This window comes from Phycodurus eques, chromosome 5 (assembly GCF_024500275.1).
Source record: "Phycodurus eques isolate BA_2022a chromosome 5, UOR_Pequ_1.1, whole genome shotgun sequence".
In the NCBI taxonomy this organism is placed as follows: Eukaryota; Metazoa; Chordata; class Actinopteri; order Syngnathiformes; family Syngnathidae; genus Phycodurus; species Phycodurus eques.
The window spans coordinates 22,041,638-22,062,640 of NC_084529.1; the positions used below are offsets into that span (position 1 = coordinate 22,041,638).

Genomic DNA, 21,003 nt, shown 5'->3' on the forward strand with positions numbered 1-21,003 from the left:
TTAGTTAATTTATGAGGTAGGACTTTTAGTTAACTTACCGTAAGTGCAATACATTCGAATGATATGATTATTGAAGTACATCTTTTATTTTCTAATAATCCAAGGAGTTGGCTCAGGTGCGTCTCCCTGGAAATAGTCAGATCTCCAACATGACATGAGCCGCGAAGCAAGCAGCAGAAATGCATCTGCTTCATGTCATCGCTACTTTTGTTTCAACGCAACATCCGCCTGCCACGGTACCACCTGGAGACGGGAAGGTAAAAAAAAAAAAAAAAAACGCGAGTGGGTGTGGTGGGAGGGGGTTCCTGGTGGGCTTAGGAATGTCTTCAGTGGAGGAATTTTCCAATGTTGAACTGGTTACGCCGTGACATCTCCGGATTAGCGGGAGTGACTAAGTAGCCCGTTTTCCAAACAATTCCCTCCCCTCTCACCAGTGAGTGGGGAAAAAAATAGGATGACTTCATCGGTAAGGTTGTTTTCCTGAGGCACAGCTTTTACACGTCAACAAATCTCAAGTCTGGGCATTCACTTTGTACATTTGTGCTGGTCACATTGTGGAAAGTGTCAATGAAAGTCTTGTTTTCCAAGATGAGATTTTTTTTCGTTTTTCTCTCCAATTAATTTGGGAGTTGGCTGCCTGGAACGGCTGGTCAGGAATCATACGACCAAGTTGGCACGCAATATTTCATATTTGCGATGAGCTGGATGACTGAGAATCTATGCAGACTTCTTGCAATTAACAGGGGTGCACATAACAATTTTCGGTCTGGTTCTCGAATCAGAATCATGACCCGCCGACCTCACTGGATGAGTTTATGTCTGTTTGTAGACATACAGTACATCCTATCCGTTACTTGCTAACCCGTAACCCCTCACATAATCCCTTACCCTTAAGCTAACTCGTAACCGAAATGCGAACCTTGGCCTAACCCCGAACCCAAAACCCCGTTCTATCCCTAAACTGAACTCTCGGGTTAGGGTAACATTTGAAGATTAACGCTTGGCTTTCCCACGTTTGTTCTCCCACCAAAACTTGTCACTAAAACTAAAACATACAAGCTTAGCGAGTGTTGATTTTGCGGCCGTGCTCCTAAACGTTGCAAAAACTAGGCGGCGCCGTCCCGTCTGCTTGCAGGTATGAAAGCGACGCTGCGAGGAGGAGGAGGAGGAGGAGGAGGCGAAGGAAGAGCCGGTTTGGCCAAAACTCACGAGACGTAAACCTAAAAGGCATGCTGGGAATGAGGTAAACAAAATATACACGCTCCATACGAGATCCTGATTGAGACTGTGACGAAAGCTATTCATTCATACACTTTCTGCCGCCCTGTTGTGTCGAAATCAGTTGTCACTGTTCCACAATCGCAGCGGCAGCGGGTGCCTGTGTAAAAGGTCAAAGCAGATAAATGCAAGATGTTCTCCAGAAATGTTGTGCCAGCTCTGTGTCAAAGAGGCTTTCACAAAGTCCGCACAAATGTTGATGTCGTGCCGAAAATGGGGAGAAAAAAAGTCGACATATTCATTTTAGGCGTTAAGGGTAGGATCCGAACCGTAGCAGAGAATGGACGATGCTGGTTTAAAAGGAAACGAATCATGGTAATGCCGGGAGCGGGGTGCGACGTTTCACACCCGGCGCTCACTTACCCCACTCTGCTGTGCTGAAAGCAATATACAATTTTGCTGGGTTCTGTACAACAAATGGCTCTGTTGCAGTTCTATTTACAGCAATTTAGCAGGATCTCTGTGTGAAACAGGCTTTCACACAGCCGTCATTTTTCTGCCTTCTTCCCGCTTTGCAGTTCCATGTAAACAATTGTTCACTTTTGAAGATAGGATCGCAGCAGTAACACCGGTAGGACAATGCCAGTGTAAAAGGAAAGGTCTGGTCATTTTAATACCCGAAACTCACTTTTTCCGCCCAATTCTTTTCAGCGGTTTGGTTCACCGGGGTCTGTGTAAAACGACAAAGACGGCTAAAAGTTGACTCATTTGTAAGGGCCCTGATGCACCAATTTTGGATGATCTCCATGCGAAAGAGGCTTTCACGCGGCCTGTAGATGCCGTTATCGTTTCCCAGTCGACTCACTACTACTGGCGCCCTCTGCAGGATGTGCTGATGCAAAACACCACGAGAAGCACTCCATCCGTCTCAAGTGTTTGTGGGAGGAAGCTTCCAGAAGGAGAATTGTCATTCCAGAAGCGTCTTTTTGACCTGCTCCGGTTTACCTTTGACCCCGGCTCATCCCTTGTTACAAACTAATGAGTGCACACGAGATAAGTTCCTCCTCCTCCTCCTCCTCCTCCTCCTGTAGTAGCGTGTCCACGGGGGAGTCAGGAATGTGTCGAGACCTTGTATGGTCATAAACATGGAGCGCTGCCTTGGCCTCTCCAAGCTGCTGTGTAAAATTGTTCTCACCAAGATGGAGGCTAAGCACACCCAACAACTGACCCTGTAACTGACTACTACACTACCAAACGATCGTAAATATGTAATCGTGTCAAAGTAAACAACTGACTAAAGTGACTGACTAACTAACTGACTTGCCAACTCACTAACAAACAAACAACTTATTGGCTAGCAGACTTTTACGAACTAGATAAACTAACAACCAACTGGTTAGAGACTGTCTGATGAATTAATAAACTAACTGACCACCTACTAACTAATTACCTGAGTGACTTAATAAGTAACTAACTCCAGTAACTGACTGAGTGAGTTACTGACTGACGAATCAATTAACAACTGGACTGAATAACAGTCAACAATAATTAACTAGCTAACCAACCCACCAATCAACCACCTGACTGATTGAATACTTAAATAACTGACTGACTGACTAACTCACAACCAGACTGACTCACAAATTAAAGGACAGCAGTAACTGACTTACTGACTCACCAACTAATTTACGAAGCAACCAACTAATACAATGAACTGCCTTGATAACTAACTTCCTAACCAACCGACCAACTGACTGATTAACAACTACAGTAACTTACTCACTAGTTGGCGAACAGTTGTTGTATGCAGGTCATGAAAAGATGTAAAGAAAGCGACCGAGTGACGACACGGGTTGAATTTGTCCCATCGTCGGTGTAAAAACCCAAAGATGCTCGGAGAATTGAGGTTCTATCCTCCGTCAGGAACCGTTCTAAAATCTTCTTCCAAACGTTTCCCATCGACACTCGCTTACACGTTCCAGGGGTCAACGGCAACACCTCGTGACCTGCCGCTCACCTCCGCACCTTTGACCTCGGAGGGGACGCCAGTGCTAGAATCCACACTTCCACGGGCCACCCTTCACATGTAGGTGACACACACACACACACGCACACACAAGCTATATTCATGTATTCTCATTGTGTTGTGTTTTTGCATAAAAAATTGCCATGGGTAAGAAAGGGGCTAATGCCGCAGGCCTTTCATGCTTGGCGGAGGTCATGACTCACGCAAACAGCTGCATTGTGTTTTCGCAAAACAACGGAAGCATGCTCACTGCTGTTGTCGTGAGGGAGAACCGTGCGCTCACATTTTTACACGCGTCGCCAAAGGTCCTCGAACGCATCGATTGTTGAGCGTATGGAGCTTTTTGGAATTCTGCTGCACCCTTTTTCCATCTTTCCATGTTTGCCAGCGCAGCAGACAATGACAGGAAGGGGAAACTTGTCATGGGAAGCGTGCGTGTGTGTGCGCGTGCGTGCGTGCGTGTATGTAACAGTACAAACAAGCAGCGCCACAACCCGGCCTAAAAACATCATTCATATTTTTGCATGTACGTAAGCAAAGTATCAGCTTTTAGATAACAAATATGAAACCAGATTTTGATTAAATGTTGTGGCCTCATTATTTATGACTTTGTTTTCTACATTCTAATGTCTTTTTTAATTTGGGGAAAATATTATCGAAACACAAACAGCGAAATATGTAAAATGTCACATTTTGTGGGATTGTTTATTTCTAGGAATTCTGATTCCAGCCATCCATCCACTCTGTACGGCGTATCCTCACTAGGATCGCGTGTGTGCTTGAGCCTATCCCAGCTGACTTAAAGCATGAGGCGGGGTACACCTTGGACTGGTCGCCATCTCATCACAGGGCACATATGCTGTAGACAAACAACCATTCACACTCACATACACACCTGCAGACTATTTTGAGACTTCAGTGAACCTACCATGAATGTTTTTGGAATGCGGGAGGAAACCGGAGTAGGCTACCGCGAGAAAACCCGTGCAGGCACAAAACTTGCAAGAACATCCAAACTCCGCACAGGAAGGCCGGAGTTGAACTCACCACCTCAGAACTGTGAGGCTGATATGCCAACCAGACGTCACCGATCCACCCAATTCTGATATTTCATTTTTATGTTAAAATATTTTTGACAGACATTTGACAGAAACTTTGTGGCATTTTTTATGTTTTACTTTAAATTTCAATATAAATATACATTTTTGACAGAAAGACAGATATATATATATATCTACTTTGGTGGCGTACTTTTTGTGATTTTTTTAAAATTTTGTTTATTTTAATTAATTGTGAATTTTATGTTTTTAAACACACCGAAATAAAGAAATTGGTGGAATTATTTATTTAAAGGAAGTTTTATATTTCAATTTCCCTGTATTATTTTTTCAATAATATTATTTGGACAGGCAGACAAATAAGTGAAACTTGGTGGCATTATTTATTCTGGGTATTTATTTTTACATCAAATATTTCTGACAGGCAGAGAAAATTTGGTGGCATGATTAATTTTTGGTATTCAGTTCTACCTTTAATTTTGAATATAAAATACATGAAGGTATTTTTTACAGTCAGAGAAATATCTAGTTTTGTGGCCTGTTTTTTTGTGATTTTCTTACTTTTATTTGACCTAATTGTTTTAATTTGTCTTTTTTTAGTTTAAAAATGTATATTGTTGAAAGGCGGAGAAATACATTTTATTTTGTGGCACTATGGATGTAAAGGTATTCTGATATTTATTTCACTTTGTATTTCCATCCATCCATTTTCTGAGCCGCTTCTCCTCACTCGAGTCGCGGGCGTGCTGGAGCCTCTCCCAGCTAACATCGGGCAGGAGGCGGGGTACACCCTGAACTGGTTGCCAGCCAATCGCAGGGCACACACAAACAACCATTCGCAGTCACATTCACACCTACGGACAATTTAGAGTTGTCAATTAACCGAGCATGCATGTTTTTGGGATGTGGGAGGAAACCGGAGTGCCCGGAGAAAACCCACACAGGCACGGGGAGAACATGCAAACTCCACACAAGCGGGGCCGGGGATTGAACCCCGCTCCTCGGAACTGTGAGGCAGACGCTCTAACCAGTCGTCCACCGTGCCGCCATTTTGTATTTCTTTTTATTTAAAAAAAGAAAATTGACAGGTGGAGAATTATGTGAAACTTGGTGGCAGATTTTATTTTTTCGATTTATTTTTCACTTTAATTCTTATATCAACAATTTGTTTACTGGCAGAAAATCTAAACATATTTTTTGGCATTATTAATTTACAATAATTTTGATAGTTTATGTTTATATTTATTTTGTTTGTATTTGTATTTTAAAATAATTTTGACATACATAGGAATAAGTTACATTATGGCATTTTTTATACATTTATTTATTTTATTATATTGTTATATAACAACAATATGTTTTTTGACACAGATTGTTGATTTAGTGGGCAGTTCATTTTTTCTTTTTCATTTAAAAAAATGTTTTTGACATACAGAGAAAATTATGATGCATTATTTATTCTATATAATTAATTTTAATTTGCCTTCTTTTGTCTTTTATTGTTTGTTTTTTTTACAGACAGGAAAATTAGAAAAAACAGTAAAATAACAATAATAATAATAATCAAAATATAAATAAATTAGATGCCCGACTTCTTCTAAGGAATTTTGATCATTAATAATAAATGTGGCCACAACCTTTTAGGTTGCACTTATTTCTCTTGTCTGTCAAAATGTATTTTAAGTCAAAAGATAAATAAAAATAAAATAAAGTATATATTTTTTTAAAATAGAAAATACAATTTTAAAAGACATACCGTATACATTCTTTAAAGTAAAATTGAAATTCAGTTAAGTCCCAAAAACATCCCTGGGTGGGCTCGAACCACCAACCTTTCGGTTAACAGCCGAACGCGCTAACCGATTGCGCCACAGAGACGGTCAGTTGCCATGCCAACACTATATCTGGACTTTGTCTTGACAGGACAGCATGGAAATATTTTGATAAGAAGGCATTCAGTTCACATTTGTTCAGCAGGTGTGCTCGCATCAGTCTGAACATGATAAAACCTTCAGAAGGTTATTTACGAGTTCAAAGTTTGGACAAAGAACAAATGAAGGTTGGACTTGTTTTTTATTTTTGTTATAAAGGTAAATGCTCAGTGAATTGGATCATTCGAATTCTCGTCACATGACACAAACTTTCACATCCACGCGAAACTAAACAGGACAACGATCACCTGCACAGTCTGAAACCCCGTTCGATTGATTTAGAATGGGAAAAGCACCATGTGGATTCTTGAAAAAGGGACTGATTTTGTGTTGGACTTCACGAGATTGTGTACCTAACGAAGTGGCCAGTGAGCGTGGAAATAAAGTGAGCGGGAAGCTGCTACGTGGCTACCTGTCAATCTCAATATGACCACGGCCCCGAAGCCTTCACTTGCTTGGAGCTCACACTTCTTGCGTACACTGGCGTCCCCTGCAGGCCAAGGGAGCATTTGCAGAGTCATGCAGGTGGTTGACAAGGTGGTCACATCAGGCCCGAATGAAGGGGAAGGAGGCTTGCGGCCATTGGAGACTGCGTATGTTGTTCCTCGGGAGATGACGCTTCCTGGAATTGTCAACGGTTTCCAACCAGGAGAGGAAAAACACAAAAGCCTCACGGCAATTTTTTTCCGTCACGCCATACATACATGACACATTCAAAGGCCATTTAATGTTGAAAATTACATTTCTTAACAGTTTACATTACAGAAGAGTTCCCTGGAGATGCCACCTAATATTCCCGCTTTAAAAACAAAAACAAAACATTTTTAAAAATGACAGACTGCTTGTCTTTTTGGACATGGCTTATTGAAACTTTTTTTTGTGAGTCCACTTATGACAGACGTGCCTACCAAATGGCAAGTTGCTGAGCGACAATGGCTTCAGGGGCTGATTTTTTACAAAAGTCTTGAAATGCCTGATTGCGACAAATGGACGCTTCAAACCAAAATGGTAGAAGTCCTGTCTCTTTTCAGGCATGGCTTCTTCAGACTTTTTTTGTGGTTGTACTCATAATAGACATGCACACCAAATTTCATGTTGCTACGTGGAACTGGCTTTGAGGGCTGAATTTTAAAAGTGTCTTGTGCGCACCACCAAAAAACAATTTAGTCTCGGCCATTTGTCTAGTACACATGCTTCCAATTTGGTAGCAGTCAGACAAAATCTCTCGGACTTGTTCTGTCGAAGAATGACCCCTTGGCAACATACAAAATACTGTGAGCCTAAAATGGCTGCTTCAAACCAAAATGGAGAACTAGGAAATCAGCAAATATTCAGTCATTTATTCATATTTGAATGACACAAGCTAATGGAGTTGTTCTGAAAATCAGTCGTTGCATGACTGAGACCTGAATCGAAAAAGTGCAAACTTTAAGGCACTCATACAATGGATTCACCTCAACACCACGCTACCATCTTGAATTCACGCCTGCCATCTTGAATTACGCTTCTAGGCGGGTGCGTTCTTCTTGCACTCAACAGAGCAGAATAGTTTTCCCTGCACCGCCATGAAGCGCTGGCCCATGAGAACCTTGGCACAGCCCGAGCACTTGAAGCACTGCGGCGCCGCGTGCCAGTGGTACGCACCGTACGACACGCGCTGAGCCTCGGGCTCCACCGCTTCACCGCACCCCGCGCATTTCTGTGGACGTAAAAGACGTCAAAGTCTAACTGTTCGCATAGCAAATCAAATAAAAAAATTTAAAAAAAAGGCAGCTGTTGTGTTCGGCCACTGCAGCATTATGCGCAGATTGAATACAGGAAATTAAGAGACTGTACAGTGGAACCTCGATAAAACGAACCCCGATATAACGGATATTGGATAAAATAGACCATCGGGACTGAACAACGTGTCCAAAAAATAGTCCATTTGTCACTTAAAATGCCATTGACAAAGTGTGTTACTTCCAGAATTGGCCACTGTGGTTTACTGGCGCTGTAGTGCAATGCGGGCAGAGAACGGGACCGACGTGTTTCCGGGTCACGGATATACAGTACAATATTACAAGATCCAATTCCAAAAGACGTGTCTCCCGTGTTGAATGTGCAGCATAGACGTGGCAACCGTGTGACGATGGTTATATCTACTGTCTATTGTACATAGAGAAGAGTGAGAGCAGCATGGCTGCGGTGTTAATGCTGAGGAGTGCAAAACTCAAGTCTTCGGAGTCTGCAACATGCTATTTTTGGTCCAGTATCAGGTTTTTTTTTTTTTTTTTTTTTTTTTGTCAAGCCGTTCACCTTTGGCAACCGATTTTGAACTAGGAAGCACACTAATTCCTCAATGTCACTGTGACCAAGCACACCGGTGTGGTAAGTTTGGATAAAATCTGAAACTTTCTAACATTTTCCATCTTTTTTTATATTTATTTACAATACCTTTGTGCTGTACTGGGCAAAATATTTTATACCATACAGTAATATGGGTGCATAAGTGCTTCAATGTAACTGAGAATAAGCTATATCGGAAGACCCCGCCCCTATTACTCTGTTCTATCGAGTTTCCACTGTACTTAAATGCTTTAATTAAAATGTATTAAAAATATGTAAAAATGTACTGAACTGGATTAAGTTTAAGCAACTGCAATATTATGTACATTTTGAACATTTAATTCAATGATTCTTCGCATAGCATTAGAGGGAACCCGCATAGCACATATTGAGAATTACGCATACTATAACGGGGATTTCGGAAATCTTAACTGGGAGTGAAAAATGAACAGCTTGAAGCAAGCATGTGAGTGAGTTGGCAAATGACTAGGTTCATTGAAGTACAAACTTTGTACCATAGTCTGTCCATAGTATGTCTCGCCGCACTGTAGTTGTTCACACAGAAAGCAATAACTGGCTTTGCAGCGTTTCGAACCACGGTGCATTTGTTCACGTAGGATGTAGCAAGCAATAGTTGGTTTCAGATTAAAGACAATGTTTGGCTAGTTGAGAGGCGACAGGAAAATGTGTCGTTGAGGTATATATGTCTTTCATGTTGACCAGGTGCAATCGGTCTTACCACAGCGTAGTTGTTCATGTAGCACGGCGTGCAAACAGGCTTGTCCTGCTCCATCACGTATGTCTCTCCGGCCAGGACCAGGTCGCAATCGAAGCAGCAGAAGTGCTTCAGGTGCCAATTTTGGCCCTCGGCCTGCGTGTACTCGTTACAGAAGATCAGCTACGAAAGCACAAAACCCCCCAAATGAGAGATTACTCATCACCAGGGGTTTTCCTGCATAGAAAATTTGGACCTCTGTCTAACTTCTGTCCACCTCTAACTCTAAAACCTCTGACATCATGCAAACTGTTCTTGATAACAAGGAAAATGTGAGGTCAAAATCACTGTATTGTGATTTCAACCGCAAGTTACAGTGACTTCAACAATTTCTTCCGAATTTGTCTAATCGAATCCATCTACTGGCCATACCTCATCGCAGCCGGCGCAGCGTGGCTTTTCGCTGTCGCCGTAGTGGCGTCCGCAGTAGAGCTTGCCGCGCTTCCAGAAGTAGATCATGTCCACCAGCAGCTCTTCACAGGTGCAGCACACGAAGCAGGCCGGATGCCACAGCTTGTCATAGCCTGCCCGCTCGGCATACACGGCCGGGTCGCCCATGCGCATCGGCTGAGCGCAGCGGCGGCACGACTGCGGGGAGGTAGATATGATGACTTTTTTTTTTTTTTACATTTTTATGTACAAGCAACAGGGGGCACTAAAACCCCTAACTGTAAGGGGAAAACAGTAGAAAGTAATTTCGAGAAATGGCGAAATAACAACAAAAAAAGGGTTATTCAAGGTAACCACTGTTAAGTAAACCAGAATTCAAAAAAAAAAAATTTTACATCCATAACCGTTTAAAAAAATTATAATAATTGACTAAACAAAATGTGGAATATTAATCACTTAAAATATTGACAAACTATAAATACAAATACATTGACAGTGAATTAAGCCACCGGCACGGCGCGCGACTGGTTAGCACATCTGTCTCACAGTTCTGGGGACCGGGGTTCAAATCCCGGCCCGGCCTGTGTGGAGTTTGCATGTTCTCCCTGTGCCTGGGTGGGTTTTCTTCGGGACTAAATTGCCCATAAGTGTGAATTGTGTGTGCGAATGGTTGTTTGTGTCCGTGTGCCCTGCGATTGGCTGGCGACCAGTTCAGGGTGTACCCCACCTCCCGCCCGAAGATAGCTGGGATAGGCTCCAGCAGCCCGCGACCTTAGTGAGGATAAGCGGTAAGGAAAATGGATGGATGAATTAAGCCAATGCAGAATGTGAACACAAACGATAATAAAGTAATGAAATCAACAAAATAAATAAACAAGTCGCTCCAACTTAACAGACATTAAGTCACCCACAAAAAAAAAAGAAAAAAAGAATGAAACCCATTATAAATATGAAAACAAATCAAATGAAAAAAAAAGAGAATAAAATAAAAATTTTATACTAAAATGGCATTACTCCAAGTTAACTAATGTTAACTACACCCATAATAAATGTGGGGGGAAAATGTCGAACAATTAAATTGAAATATTAGTTAACTAAATCCATGAAAAAAAGATTAAAAATAATTAAAGCCACAAATGTGAAAATTAGCAATCAAATGAGTTGAAATTGAGTTACTAGATTACTAGTTACTCCGAGTTAACTAAACTTGTTAAAAAAACGAAATGAAAAACAAAACTAACTTGCATGAAGTTAAGAGACATTAAAGAACCCGTAAAAACTATTCCTTTTTTAAAATAAACTGGTTAATGAGTTAAGTGTCTTGCTTTCCCAAGCAAGGGGGTTCCGAGGGCTATACTAAATTTATCAAAAAATAGATGATGCAACAATCAAACATTTTTTGTTTCATATACAGTTACGTCTACTTTTGGTGACCTATGACACAGTTAGCATGTGGACGAGAGTCCAGAATGCAAATAAAAGTAAGTCCTCACGTCAGTGTGTTAAATGCCAGGAAATGTCGGCTAATTGTCACTGAAAGATGAATTACTCCAGCATGTTGCGTTCATTGTTCCGCTGATAACACAATGCCTGTTTGGTGCCAATGCACACAATGCGCCGCACACGCAGAACAGCCAAACATCCGGTGTCCCACCGGAATGGTTTGATGTGACCTTTGCACATTTTTTTTATTGGTCTGCCGCAAAACTGAAAATGTTGCGAACCAGCATACTATTTTCTTTCGATTAAAAGTGTAACAGAAGTTGACAAGCTAGAGTGAGCTCCCGCATTTCGTGCATTTTTTCGATTCAGGTCTCAGTCATGCGTTTCGGCATTCGCAAGTTTGCCCCACCCCTACCTCCAAACCTAGCCTCTGTCATTTGCTGAAAAATTCACCTATTTGCTATTGTTGTGCTCAGGCCATATAAAAATATCGCTTTGGTGCCATCTTGGGGCCAAGGAACTAAGTAAGGGGAGGAGCTTCACTTAGGCAGCCATAACCTTCTCGAACAGGACTAAAAAATAAGTTAAATGAAAATTTGACCTAATTAAAATGATAAATACATTTGAGTATTACAAAGTATGATTTGTTTTATTTTAATGTAAATGTTTTTTTATGTTTTGCTTTTAATGAAAAAATGTTTGATGAAATGTTTTTTTGTTTTTTTTTACCTGGTAATAAATGTTGACTGTAACAAGATTTTATTTTAAATAATCTTTTAAATGAAAAAAAAGTTAAATGAAAATTTGTCCAATTTTTCCTCAAGAAAATTGGAACAAAAGTTGAACGTTGCAAGATGTCACACTATTGTATTTTTTTTTTTTTAAAAGGAAACAATATAATGATTTTTTTAAAGTTTTAAAATGATAAATACATTTTAATGTTACAAGATATCACACTTTTCATTTTAAATTACATTTTTCCAATGTAAAAAAAACTTTGGGCATAATTTTTAAGTTTATTTCCATTGAGATTTGTAGCAAAAATTGAATGTTACAAGCTATCCCACATTTTATTGTATTTCTTTTGTCAATTCTGTAAAAAATGAAAATGTTGCTTTTGTAAAACTGTAAATACATTTAAATGTACTATACAGACACACAGATATACACTAATAATTTTTTGCTTCGACTCCAGTAGCACCAAACAGATTTAAGTTTTTTTGTTCTTTAAATACGTTTAACTGCTTAGCACATGTTGACCTACAGCATATTGAATTGGTTTTAAGCCTTTTCCGAAACACAAGGTGAAGTAGGTGGTCGCTCCACAATGTTGCGTACGAGAAAAAGAGAAAGAAATAAGAACGTCAAAGTAAAAGTACTTACGAAGCTTTGCTGCGGGGGTCCCGAGGCAGTCATGGCTCCAGCGGTGGCCGCGGTACCCACGGCGCCTCCGGCCGATGTGGACCCTGCCCCTCCAGCTCCAGCTGCCCCCTTGAGACCCACAGTTCCTAGCCCTGCTGCTTTGGCCCCACCTGGTCCACCCTGACCCGCGGCCGCCTCCTGCACCAGAGCCATCTCCTCGGGCAGCCTCACATCACCGACACCCAGCGCCTCGTCCTTGTACTTGCGCACAAACTGCTGCATCTGCTTGACTTCGGCAGGGCTCAGCTCGTGGCACTTGGCGGGGTCCTGGTCGTGTTCGGGCAACTGGCGGGCCATCTGCTGCCGGCGGTAGGCGGCGCCTTCCGTGCCAGTCACAGGGCGCTTCTCGGGTGGGAGCAGCTCAATGTAGCGAACAGCCTGCGAGGAAGGAAAGCAAAAAAACAGACCAATCATGGAAGAGAAAGAGGTAAATATTTTGGGTGTAAGATATGACCAGAGACCAAACATCCAGCACAGTCAACCATTTGTATTTAGAAAATCATTTTAAAAAATGTTTAAAAGAAAGGCAAGTGTTGTGATGCACTGTAAATAAAGACACAACATTTTCACTTATGATATGAGCACTTACAGCAAAAAAAAAATATATTTTAAAGCAGGAAAAAGATGACAAATGCTTCTAAAAATGTAAATCCTACTAAGCAGGCCACATCTTCAACCAAGCGTACGGGTATCTACCTGATGTTTCTTGCTAAATGGATTTGAGAAAATCAGTATATAAATTGAAATTTTATATATCGATCCCCTTTGAATATACATAATGAAATAAAGGGGCAATGGCGTACACGTAAAAACGAGTGATGAGGTGATCATACTTTTCGAAAATTCTTGCAGTCATAACAGCCCTCTGAGGAAAACCATAACTACGATGTCGGCCCCAATGAAAAGGAGTTTGACACCCCTGAGTCGTAAGCAATTACGTGTCTTAGCGTTGTAATAAGTTGTTGAGTGGTGGTGGTAATTGTGGTACCAAACCACAAATACTGGTTTGGTAAAAGATATGGTTATGTAAGAAAATGTAAAAATGCAGCTTAAATACAAAACAAAATTAAAGCTATAACTATTTAAATATTAATTCAAATATAATTTAAGTAACAAAACAAATTGTAAAAAGTAGAAAAATATATTCAAAATAAAATACAATAGTTAATATTTAATATACCTATATACTCAAATAAACATAAAAACAAACAATATTTTAAATTTAAAAAACATGATATTTAAAATACAATTAAAAATAAAATGAAATACTTTAAATTATTTTGGGAAATCAAAAGTATATAAGAGGGTGGGCATTAAACAGAATCTTTATTTAATTTGGATAATTTACCAATTAATATTTTACTCTTTGGAATTATTATTTTATATATATCGTATATACAGTTTTACATTATATGCCTCCTGTATACAGTACATCAGAATAATGCTGTCAGAGGTCTGAGTGGTTAAAGCTCAACTTATACCTATAGCTGTTGTTCTTTAGCGAGCAAAATAGTTGAAAGTGCACTCCAATTCCTTCAAGACATTATCAATCAATTTCTTAACAATCAATTAACGCATTATTATGCCCATCACTCAAGCGTATACATAAGATAACTTACCACATATTTGTTAGCCACAGGGGGCGCCCAATCGTACGTGACGGACTTGAGGGGCTCATCTTTGGTGACTGGTACTACGTTGGCCGTGGTGGAATTGATGGAAACGCTCGCCGTGTTCGCCTTGACGGGGGCGACCCCAGGAGGCGCCGGCCGGGCCTGGACGCCGCCGGGCGCCGCACCTACTGAGGATGCCTGGACGCCGCCAGACGCCATACCTCCTAAGGCTGCCGCTGGCGGGACGGAACCCGCGGCGGTAATGGCGGTGTGAGGTACTGCTGCGGCGGCGGTGGCAGGTAGCACGGTGTGGGCAGTGGCGGGGCCGCCCAGCGTGATGGTGACGGCGTTGCCGCGATACATGGAGACGCCATCCGTCTTCAGCTTGGCGATGAGGCCAGTGTACTTGGTGTCCTCAAAGAGTTTCCCTACCTGTAAGGACATTAAGGCCAATCAGAAAAGCAATAGAAAGGTATTTGGGGAAAAGGCGCAAGAACAAAAAACTTCTTTCAATTCATTAAGAAATGTGCGGTGAGAAAGATATAGAAAAGAAATACTGAAACGTAAAAAAAAAAAAAAAAAACAAAGCCATAAACACCTTTGAAATTTTTTTTTTAATATCCATTTTAAAAAAAAACAAAAAAACAACAAAGTATCAAATACAAATTGTTTTAAAAGTGTGAAAAAATGAACTCATTCAATCAACAATAAAATTAAAACATAAAAAACTCTAATTAAACCCACTTTGAAACATCTGGAAAAAAATATGAAAATGCAAGAAAATACTTGTACCCATTTTAAAATGTCTGGGAAAAAAACAGACGCTTTAAAAAAATGCAAACATTAAATGGATTCATTAAATACGTTTTTAAATGGGGAACATTTTAATTGACCAGTTGAACCCATTTTTAAGAATGTGGGGGGAAAAAATGATAAAGTAAAATGATAACTGGACTGCACTTATATAGCACTAACTACACCATCACGGTGCCCTAAGCGCTTTACAGGTGTTCACCCACAATGGTAAAAATCTTTAAATAATAATAATTAAACACCCCTTTATTCAAACGTGATACAAATAAATAAAAATGAAAGTGAAATGGAGTTACTTAAAGTTACAGTTTGCTGAACCCATAGAAAGGTGAAAAATGAAAAAAAAAGATACATTTATAGCATTGAATAAATTAAAATAATTCAGTAAACATTCTTTTAAAATATGGGAAAATAAAAGTGACTAAACACGTGTGAATATGAAAAAAGGAAACAATAGTGAAATGGCGGTAAAGTTAACTAAAAATAATTAAATCCCCCCCAAAATGTAAATAAATATACTTTTAAAAATGATAATAATGTGTTTAAAGTAGAAGGGGACACTTTCGGAGCTCCTGACCTTTTTGTTCTCCTCTGAGTTCATCTGCACATTGTGTTCCGCCAAGCCACACTTGCAGTTACGACAGATTTTTCTGCAACAGACAACAATGGACCACTAATTCATGAATGTGTTCATCAAACATCCAAATGGCTGAATTTTCATGCACCGACCAGTCGAGCGTTTTGACAACGTCAGCGATTATGAACACAATTGTTTAATACTGCTATAATACGCACGTGGGAACATATGTTAATAATTACAGTTGAAGAAAGACCTTGTGTAAAAGTGTATGAAAGCATTTACTGTAGAATTCAGCCAACATAAGTTTGCTGACACGTTTGAGAGCAGAATGGAGAGCCTTTGTGGTGTGACATCGGTCAAGTGTTGCTAATTAAGTCTCCAGTCCACACTTTTCTCCCAAGCCGCTGTTCCGAGTCAGAGCTCACACGCTGGGAATTTGCCAGAATCCACTAATGAGTCATTGTGCGAGTTCCGTGTGCTGTGCTCAACGAAGCAGTCTCGTCTCTTGTTAATGAAGTTCACTGCTGGAGACTGTTCCTCAACGAGAACGAGGCGCTCAGCAACAAAATCCAGCTTCACATTTTACATCATATCTTGTTTTTTGTTTCCCCCTCTGTTTTATTCTCTTATTGTGTGTTTATATGTTCTTGAAGTTAGTTTGTGAGTTGTTAGCGAGTTAGACTAGGAGTAGGCTAAAGGTAATGGTTAGTTAGTAGTTAAGAGTTAGGGGCAGGGGTGGCCACTTTCCCCCCCCCAAAGGTGCCAAATGAGAAATTGAACCGACTGTCGTTCCATATACAAAACATTACATTATATTGTTTTAATCGGCAGATATTTCTTTATATGTGGTATAAGTTGTCACAATTAGGAAAGACAAACGCTAAAATGTAATACATTAGTCAGTCAGTCATTTAGTTAGTTAAAGGGTTAGTCCATTGAGGTAAGAGAAAGGGTAAGAGTCAGTGAGTGAGTGAGTTTAAAAAATACTGTATATGTTAATGGGTTAGGGTAAAGGCTAGGATTAAGTTTTTTTCAGTAAGGGTTAGGTTTAGTGGTAAGTTAGGGTTTGTAAGTTAGTTAGCACGGTTATGCAAAACTATATAACCAATTTCTGGTACATAGAGAGTGGATTAATGGTGCACAATCAGGGATTTCTGTTCAATGACTGAGTCACAAAGGAGTCCATGGAAATATCTCCTGTGTCCACAATTAAAGTGAAAGCAGAAATTAGCACGATAACTGATGATAACCAAGACAAGTTGAGCCTAGGTGGAGGTCTCACCTCCAGAAATGAAGCTCGAAACCTTCGCACTTGTCTTTACACTTGAGGCAGGCAGCGCCCGCACCAAACTCGTGTCCTAGCGTCATCTGAAACACAAACAACATTGAGAGGACATTTCATGAGGTTCACAATCCAATGCTGCATCCTTTCGTGAACATATATGGTCACAAAGTCACTGGGTGACTCAGCGTGGTTCCTTAATCAAGCTGACTCATGTGTTGTCACTTCATCTTTTTCTAACACTCACATTTGTCCAAGGAATAGCTGTCCAAACAAAACAACATTTTTCAACATTTCAGTTGTCCATATTTTTGGGGCGGGACAAAAAATAGCCCGATAACCCATGCGGGCTGGGGCGGATACTTTCTGCTGTGAGTCAGCCCTCCCACACTGCAGTCTATAAGCACCAAGCGGCATCGGCGGCTATTCGGCGCAAGTCCGAGTCGCTCGGTAATAACAGCTTAGCCCATTTCTACTACTACATTGTGAAGTTAGCCATAAAGCTGTGCCTACAAACCCAAAAATGCATCTTCCCTGGAGTGTTACGTGTTGTGGTATTTTGACTAGTTATCTTTTTTTTAAAAAGATGATCAATTTAAAAAATTATTTATTCAAGCCATTTTTAAAAATGTGAAAAATGAAAATAGAAAACTTTAATGTAACCCATTTAAAAAAATATTACAGATAAAATAAATCAATAATAACAATGTAATAGGCGGCAAGGTGACCGACTGGTTAGAGCGTCTGCCTCACAGTTCTGAGGACTGGGGTTCAATCCCCGGCCCCACCTGTGTGGAGTTTGCATGTTCTCCCCGTGCCTGCGAGGGTTTTCGCCAGGCACTCCGGTTTCCTCCCACATCCCCAAAACATGCAGGTTAATTGACAACTCTAAATTGCCCGTAGGAGTGAATGTGAGTGCGAATGGTTGTTTGTTTGTATGTGCCCTGCGATTGGCTGGCAACCAGTTCAGGGTGTACCCCGCCTCCTGCCCGATGATAGCTGGGATAGGCTGCAGCACGCCCGCGATAATAATGTATTACACTTATATAGCACTTTTCTAGGCACTCAAAAGACACTTTACAATTTCATGCATTATTCATTCATTCCTCATTCACACCCTGGTGGTGGTAAACTCCTTGTGTAGCCACAGTTTAAGCACCTTTTATTAAATGTGGGAAAATAAAAAGGACTACTTTAACCCATTTTAAAAAAAAAATGTTTTTATTAAAAGACCCTTATTAAACCACTTTCAATTTTTGGGAAGAACAAAAAACGATTAATTCAACCAATTTTTAAAATGTGACAAAATAAAAAGTAAACATGATTAAAGCCATTTTGAACAAGAAAGAAATACAATAAAAATGATAAAACCCATTTTTAAAGTAGAAAAATAAAAACATGTATTCAACACATCTAAAGAAAGTGGAAAAAATAAAAATGAATAATTTAAACCATTTTATAGAATGCAAAAAATATATAAAAATGATTCATTAAACACATTTCTATTATATAGTCGAGTACAGAATTTTTATATTAAAATTTTACCAGTGTTTAGTTTACACTTGTATGACTGTTAATAATTTTAAAGTGACTTAAACCACCCTCTGTACAGTTACTAAAGGTTCTATTTCCATCCTTTCCTTTGGGATTTTGAAGCTTCCACTAAAAGATTAGGCACATCTCTGAAGAACATCGGCAATTTCACGTGTCAGACCATGTCGAGACCTTTGCGAGTGTGACTTCCTTCCTTGTGGGTGCAGATGTTCCCACAAAACATCTGCTTCATGACACAAAGAAGAGTGAAGACAGCTGTGGCGATGAGCATTCAGCATTTTAGAGTGTTTATCTCTGCCGGGGATTAAAATTAGACGCCTTAGGAAGCCTGTCTGGGTCATCCGGCAGCTCAACAAAACATCACTTTATGCGTCTGTGAACACGCTAACAAAGACGCTACGCAAATGGGTCTGACTCGTAACACACATAAAAACCAACCCCCCCTTAAAAAAACAAAAAGTTGTCAGTGTGTAGTGAAAAGCACGCATCTCCAAATCTTGTTGGTTTTTTTTGTTTTGCTTTGCAAAGAACAAATACAGTTCTGTGATGACGCTTGTGACTTGTTACATATCAAATCAATTTTCCCCATTGAAACAAATTGAAATGTCATTAATCCGTTCCAGCTTTCCAAAAAAAGACCACAATTTTTTCTGGTTACGTCTTTTAAAAAAATAGCACAGTAGAGTATAAACAAAATATAATAAAAGAGAATGTAAAGAAATACATTTTTGTATAAAGTGTGATTACTGTACCACTGTAGTATTCGTGAGTAGGATTTGTACCTTTAAGGGGCGTGGCCTAATGACCAGCATCAGGAGTTGGAGTTGGGTTGGCTAATTAGTCTGTGTGTGAGGGTCTGGGCATGAGCTGTGGCCAACAGCAGCTCCTTGCAAGTGTTCTCAACTGACCGACCAATGCCTCGTAACTCGAAAGACTCATAAGTGGGGCACTTGTAAGTCAAAATACGATATTGATGTGTTTTTCTGTTATGTCGTGAGCCATACTTTGAGGTAAGAGCAAACTTCAGATATGCTGACGCTCGAGTGACGAAAAATATATAGCAAATAAGGTACTGTGGTACTCACACCTTGATGCTCACATTAAAGTCCACAAATTGGACACATACTGTGTCCGAATTTTCCTGAAATTGGCTGGGCTTGTCACCAGCCTTTCTCTTCATGGCAGGTTTTGAGAAAGACTTTGGCTAACTTGTTGACAAACACCACATAAAGCTGTCATGAGCATGAGCTATGGTAGCTTAAAAAGAGATTTTTAAAAAACATAAAGGGCCCAGGGCAATAACTTGGCAAAAAAAAACAAAAAAAACATGGGGTGCACCAACACAAAACGTCGATGTCAAGTAGGGGGCCGCACAATATCGTCTCGCGCACCTCAATTGTCCCCCGGGCCGCGAGTTTAAGACCACTGCAAACCGACTGGGCCTGAAAGCATGAATGGTGTCATAAATTAACGATATGATGAATGACAGAGTGACTAAAGCGACAGTTTGTAAAAGGTGCAAGTTTGAACTAGTTTTGGGGGGGTTTTGTTGATTGGCGACCACCTGCACTGTGTACTCCTCGCGCACCTTAGTAGGGCGTTGACTCACCTTCTTCACTTCCTTCTCGATCTCCATGTTTGCTTCTCTCGGCTCCGAAAACACACGAACCGAACCCAGTGGACGCCGCCGGGAAAGCTGACACAAGTTACCCGCAAAGGAGACGCGATGAGACGGGCCGAAGACGATAAACTGGCCGGTTTTGACGCCACTTTCGGTTCTGGAAGCCAGCCAGCCGGCTGCCCAAGAGCATCGAGTTATCGCTGCTTAAGTCAACACTTCCGGTATTGACTTACAAAATAAGATGACTTCAGATACGTTTACGACGTGTGATTTTGTCCTTTTTTTGTTGTTTTTAAATGTTATATGACATACTAAATTAATAAGCATTTGATCGAACAACATATTGTCACTTGGTTGGCATAGGTTTCATTACTGGGAGGCATCGCTGTTGTTTTATTTTTAAATTACATTTATTTTCTCTCGATAACTTAACACGTCTTTCACTTTGCGAGTCCCGTTCACTTTCACATGTCCCAAGCGGTGCTGACGCCTGACAGATGTTCCGTCAAGCCAATCGAAACGAGGCATACAAACTGCGGGGACGATGAAAGCCAATAGGCGTGCAACGAAGGCGGGGCCTGATCCTAACAAAGGACTGGGGAAATCTCCGAGACCCCTTACCAAATTTCCCACTTTCAACCTCTACTACCTTCACCCCCAAAAATATTTTACGCTTTTATTGTGTTACATAGAATAACTTTAAGGGCATATCACTGCCAAAGCAATTGGGAGGAAACAATGTGGTTTCCTGGGAGAATTTGTTCATGCTGCCACACCCTGAAAAGTCATTAATCAGTCTACTGTCAAGTCTTGCTCTTTTTGTTGCATATTGCAGCATTTTATTATATATGTATACTGATCATATGAATACTTTATTTACATGAGTATAGTAGCCAATTTTTATAACAACGTTTTAAGTCATATTTCAACTGTCATACAAATGTAAATA

General features: G+C 40.3%; 1 protein-coding gene and 1 non-coding gene across 3 annotated transcripts; both read right to left on the minus strand.

The window, feature by feature from the left end:
- Positions 1–6,106: 6,106 nt before the first annotated feature.
- trnan-guu (transfer RNA asparagine (anticodon GUU)) lies at positions 6,107–6,180 on the minus strand. Its single transcript has one exon. It is a non-coding gene; the product is annotated as a tRNA-Asn (tRNA).
- Positions 6,181–6,344: 164 nt separating this feature from the next.
- tes (testis derived transcript (3 LIM domains)) lies at positions 6,345–20,247 on the minus strand. 2 transcript variants are annotated; one of them, XM_061678086.1, is made up of 8 exons: positions 20,043–20,247; positions 16,880–16,965; positions 15,595–15,667; positions 14,211–14,636; positions 12,553–12,969; positions 9,709–9,924; positions 9,301–9,459; positions 6,345–6,855 (listed from the first exon to the last, which is right to left on the minus strand). In XM_061678086.1, exons 1-8 carry the CDS (start codon positions 20,067–20,069, stop codon positions 6,775–6,777), a joined length of 1,485 nt encoding a protein of 494 aa, XP_061534070.1. In that variant the 5' UTR covers positions 20,070–20,247; the 3' UTR covers positions 6,345–6,774. The 2 variants fall into 2 exon arrangements, with proteins under 2 accessions (XP_061534070.1, XP_061534069.1); XM_061678085.1 differs by lacking the exon at positions 6,345–6,855 and adding an exon at positions 6,935–7,932.
- Between the last annotated feature and the right edge of the window lie 756 nt (positions 20,248–21,003).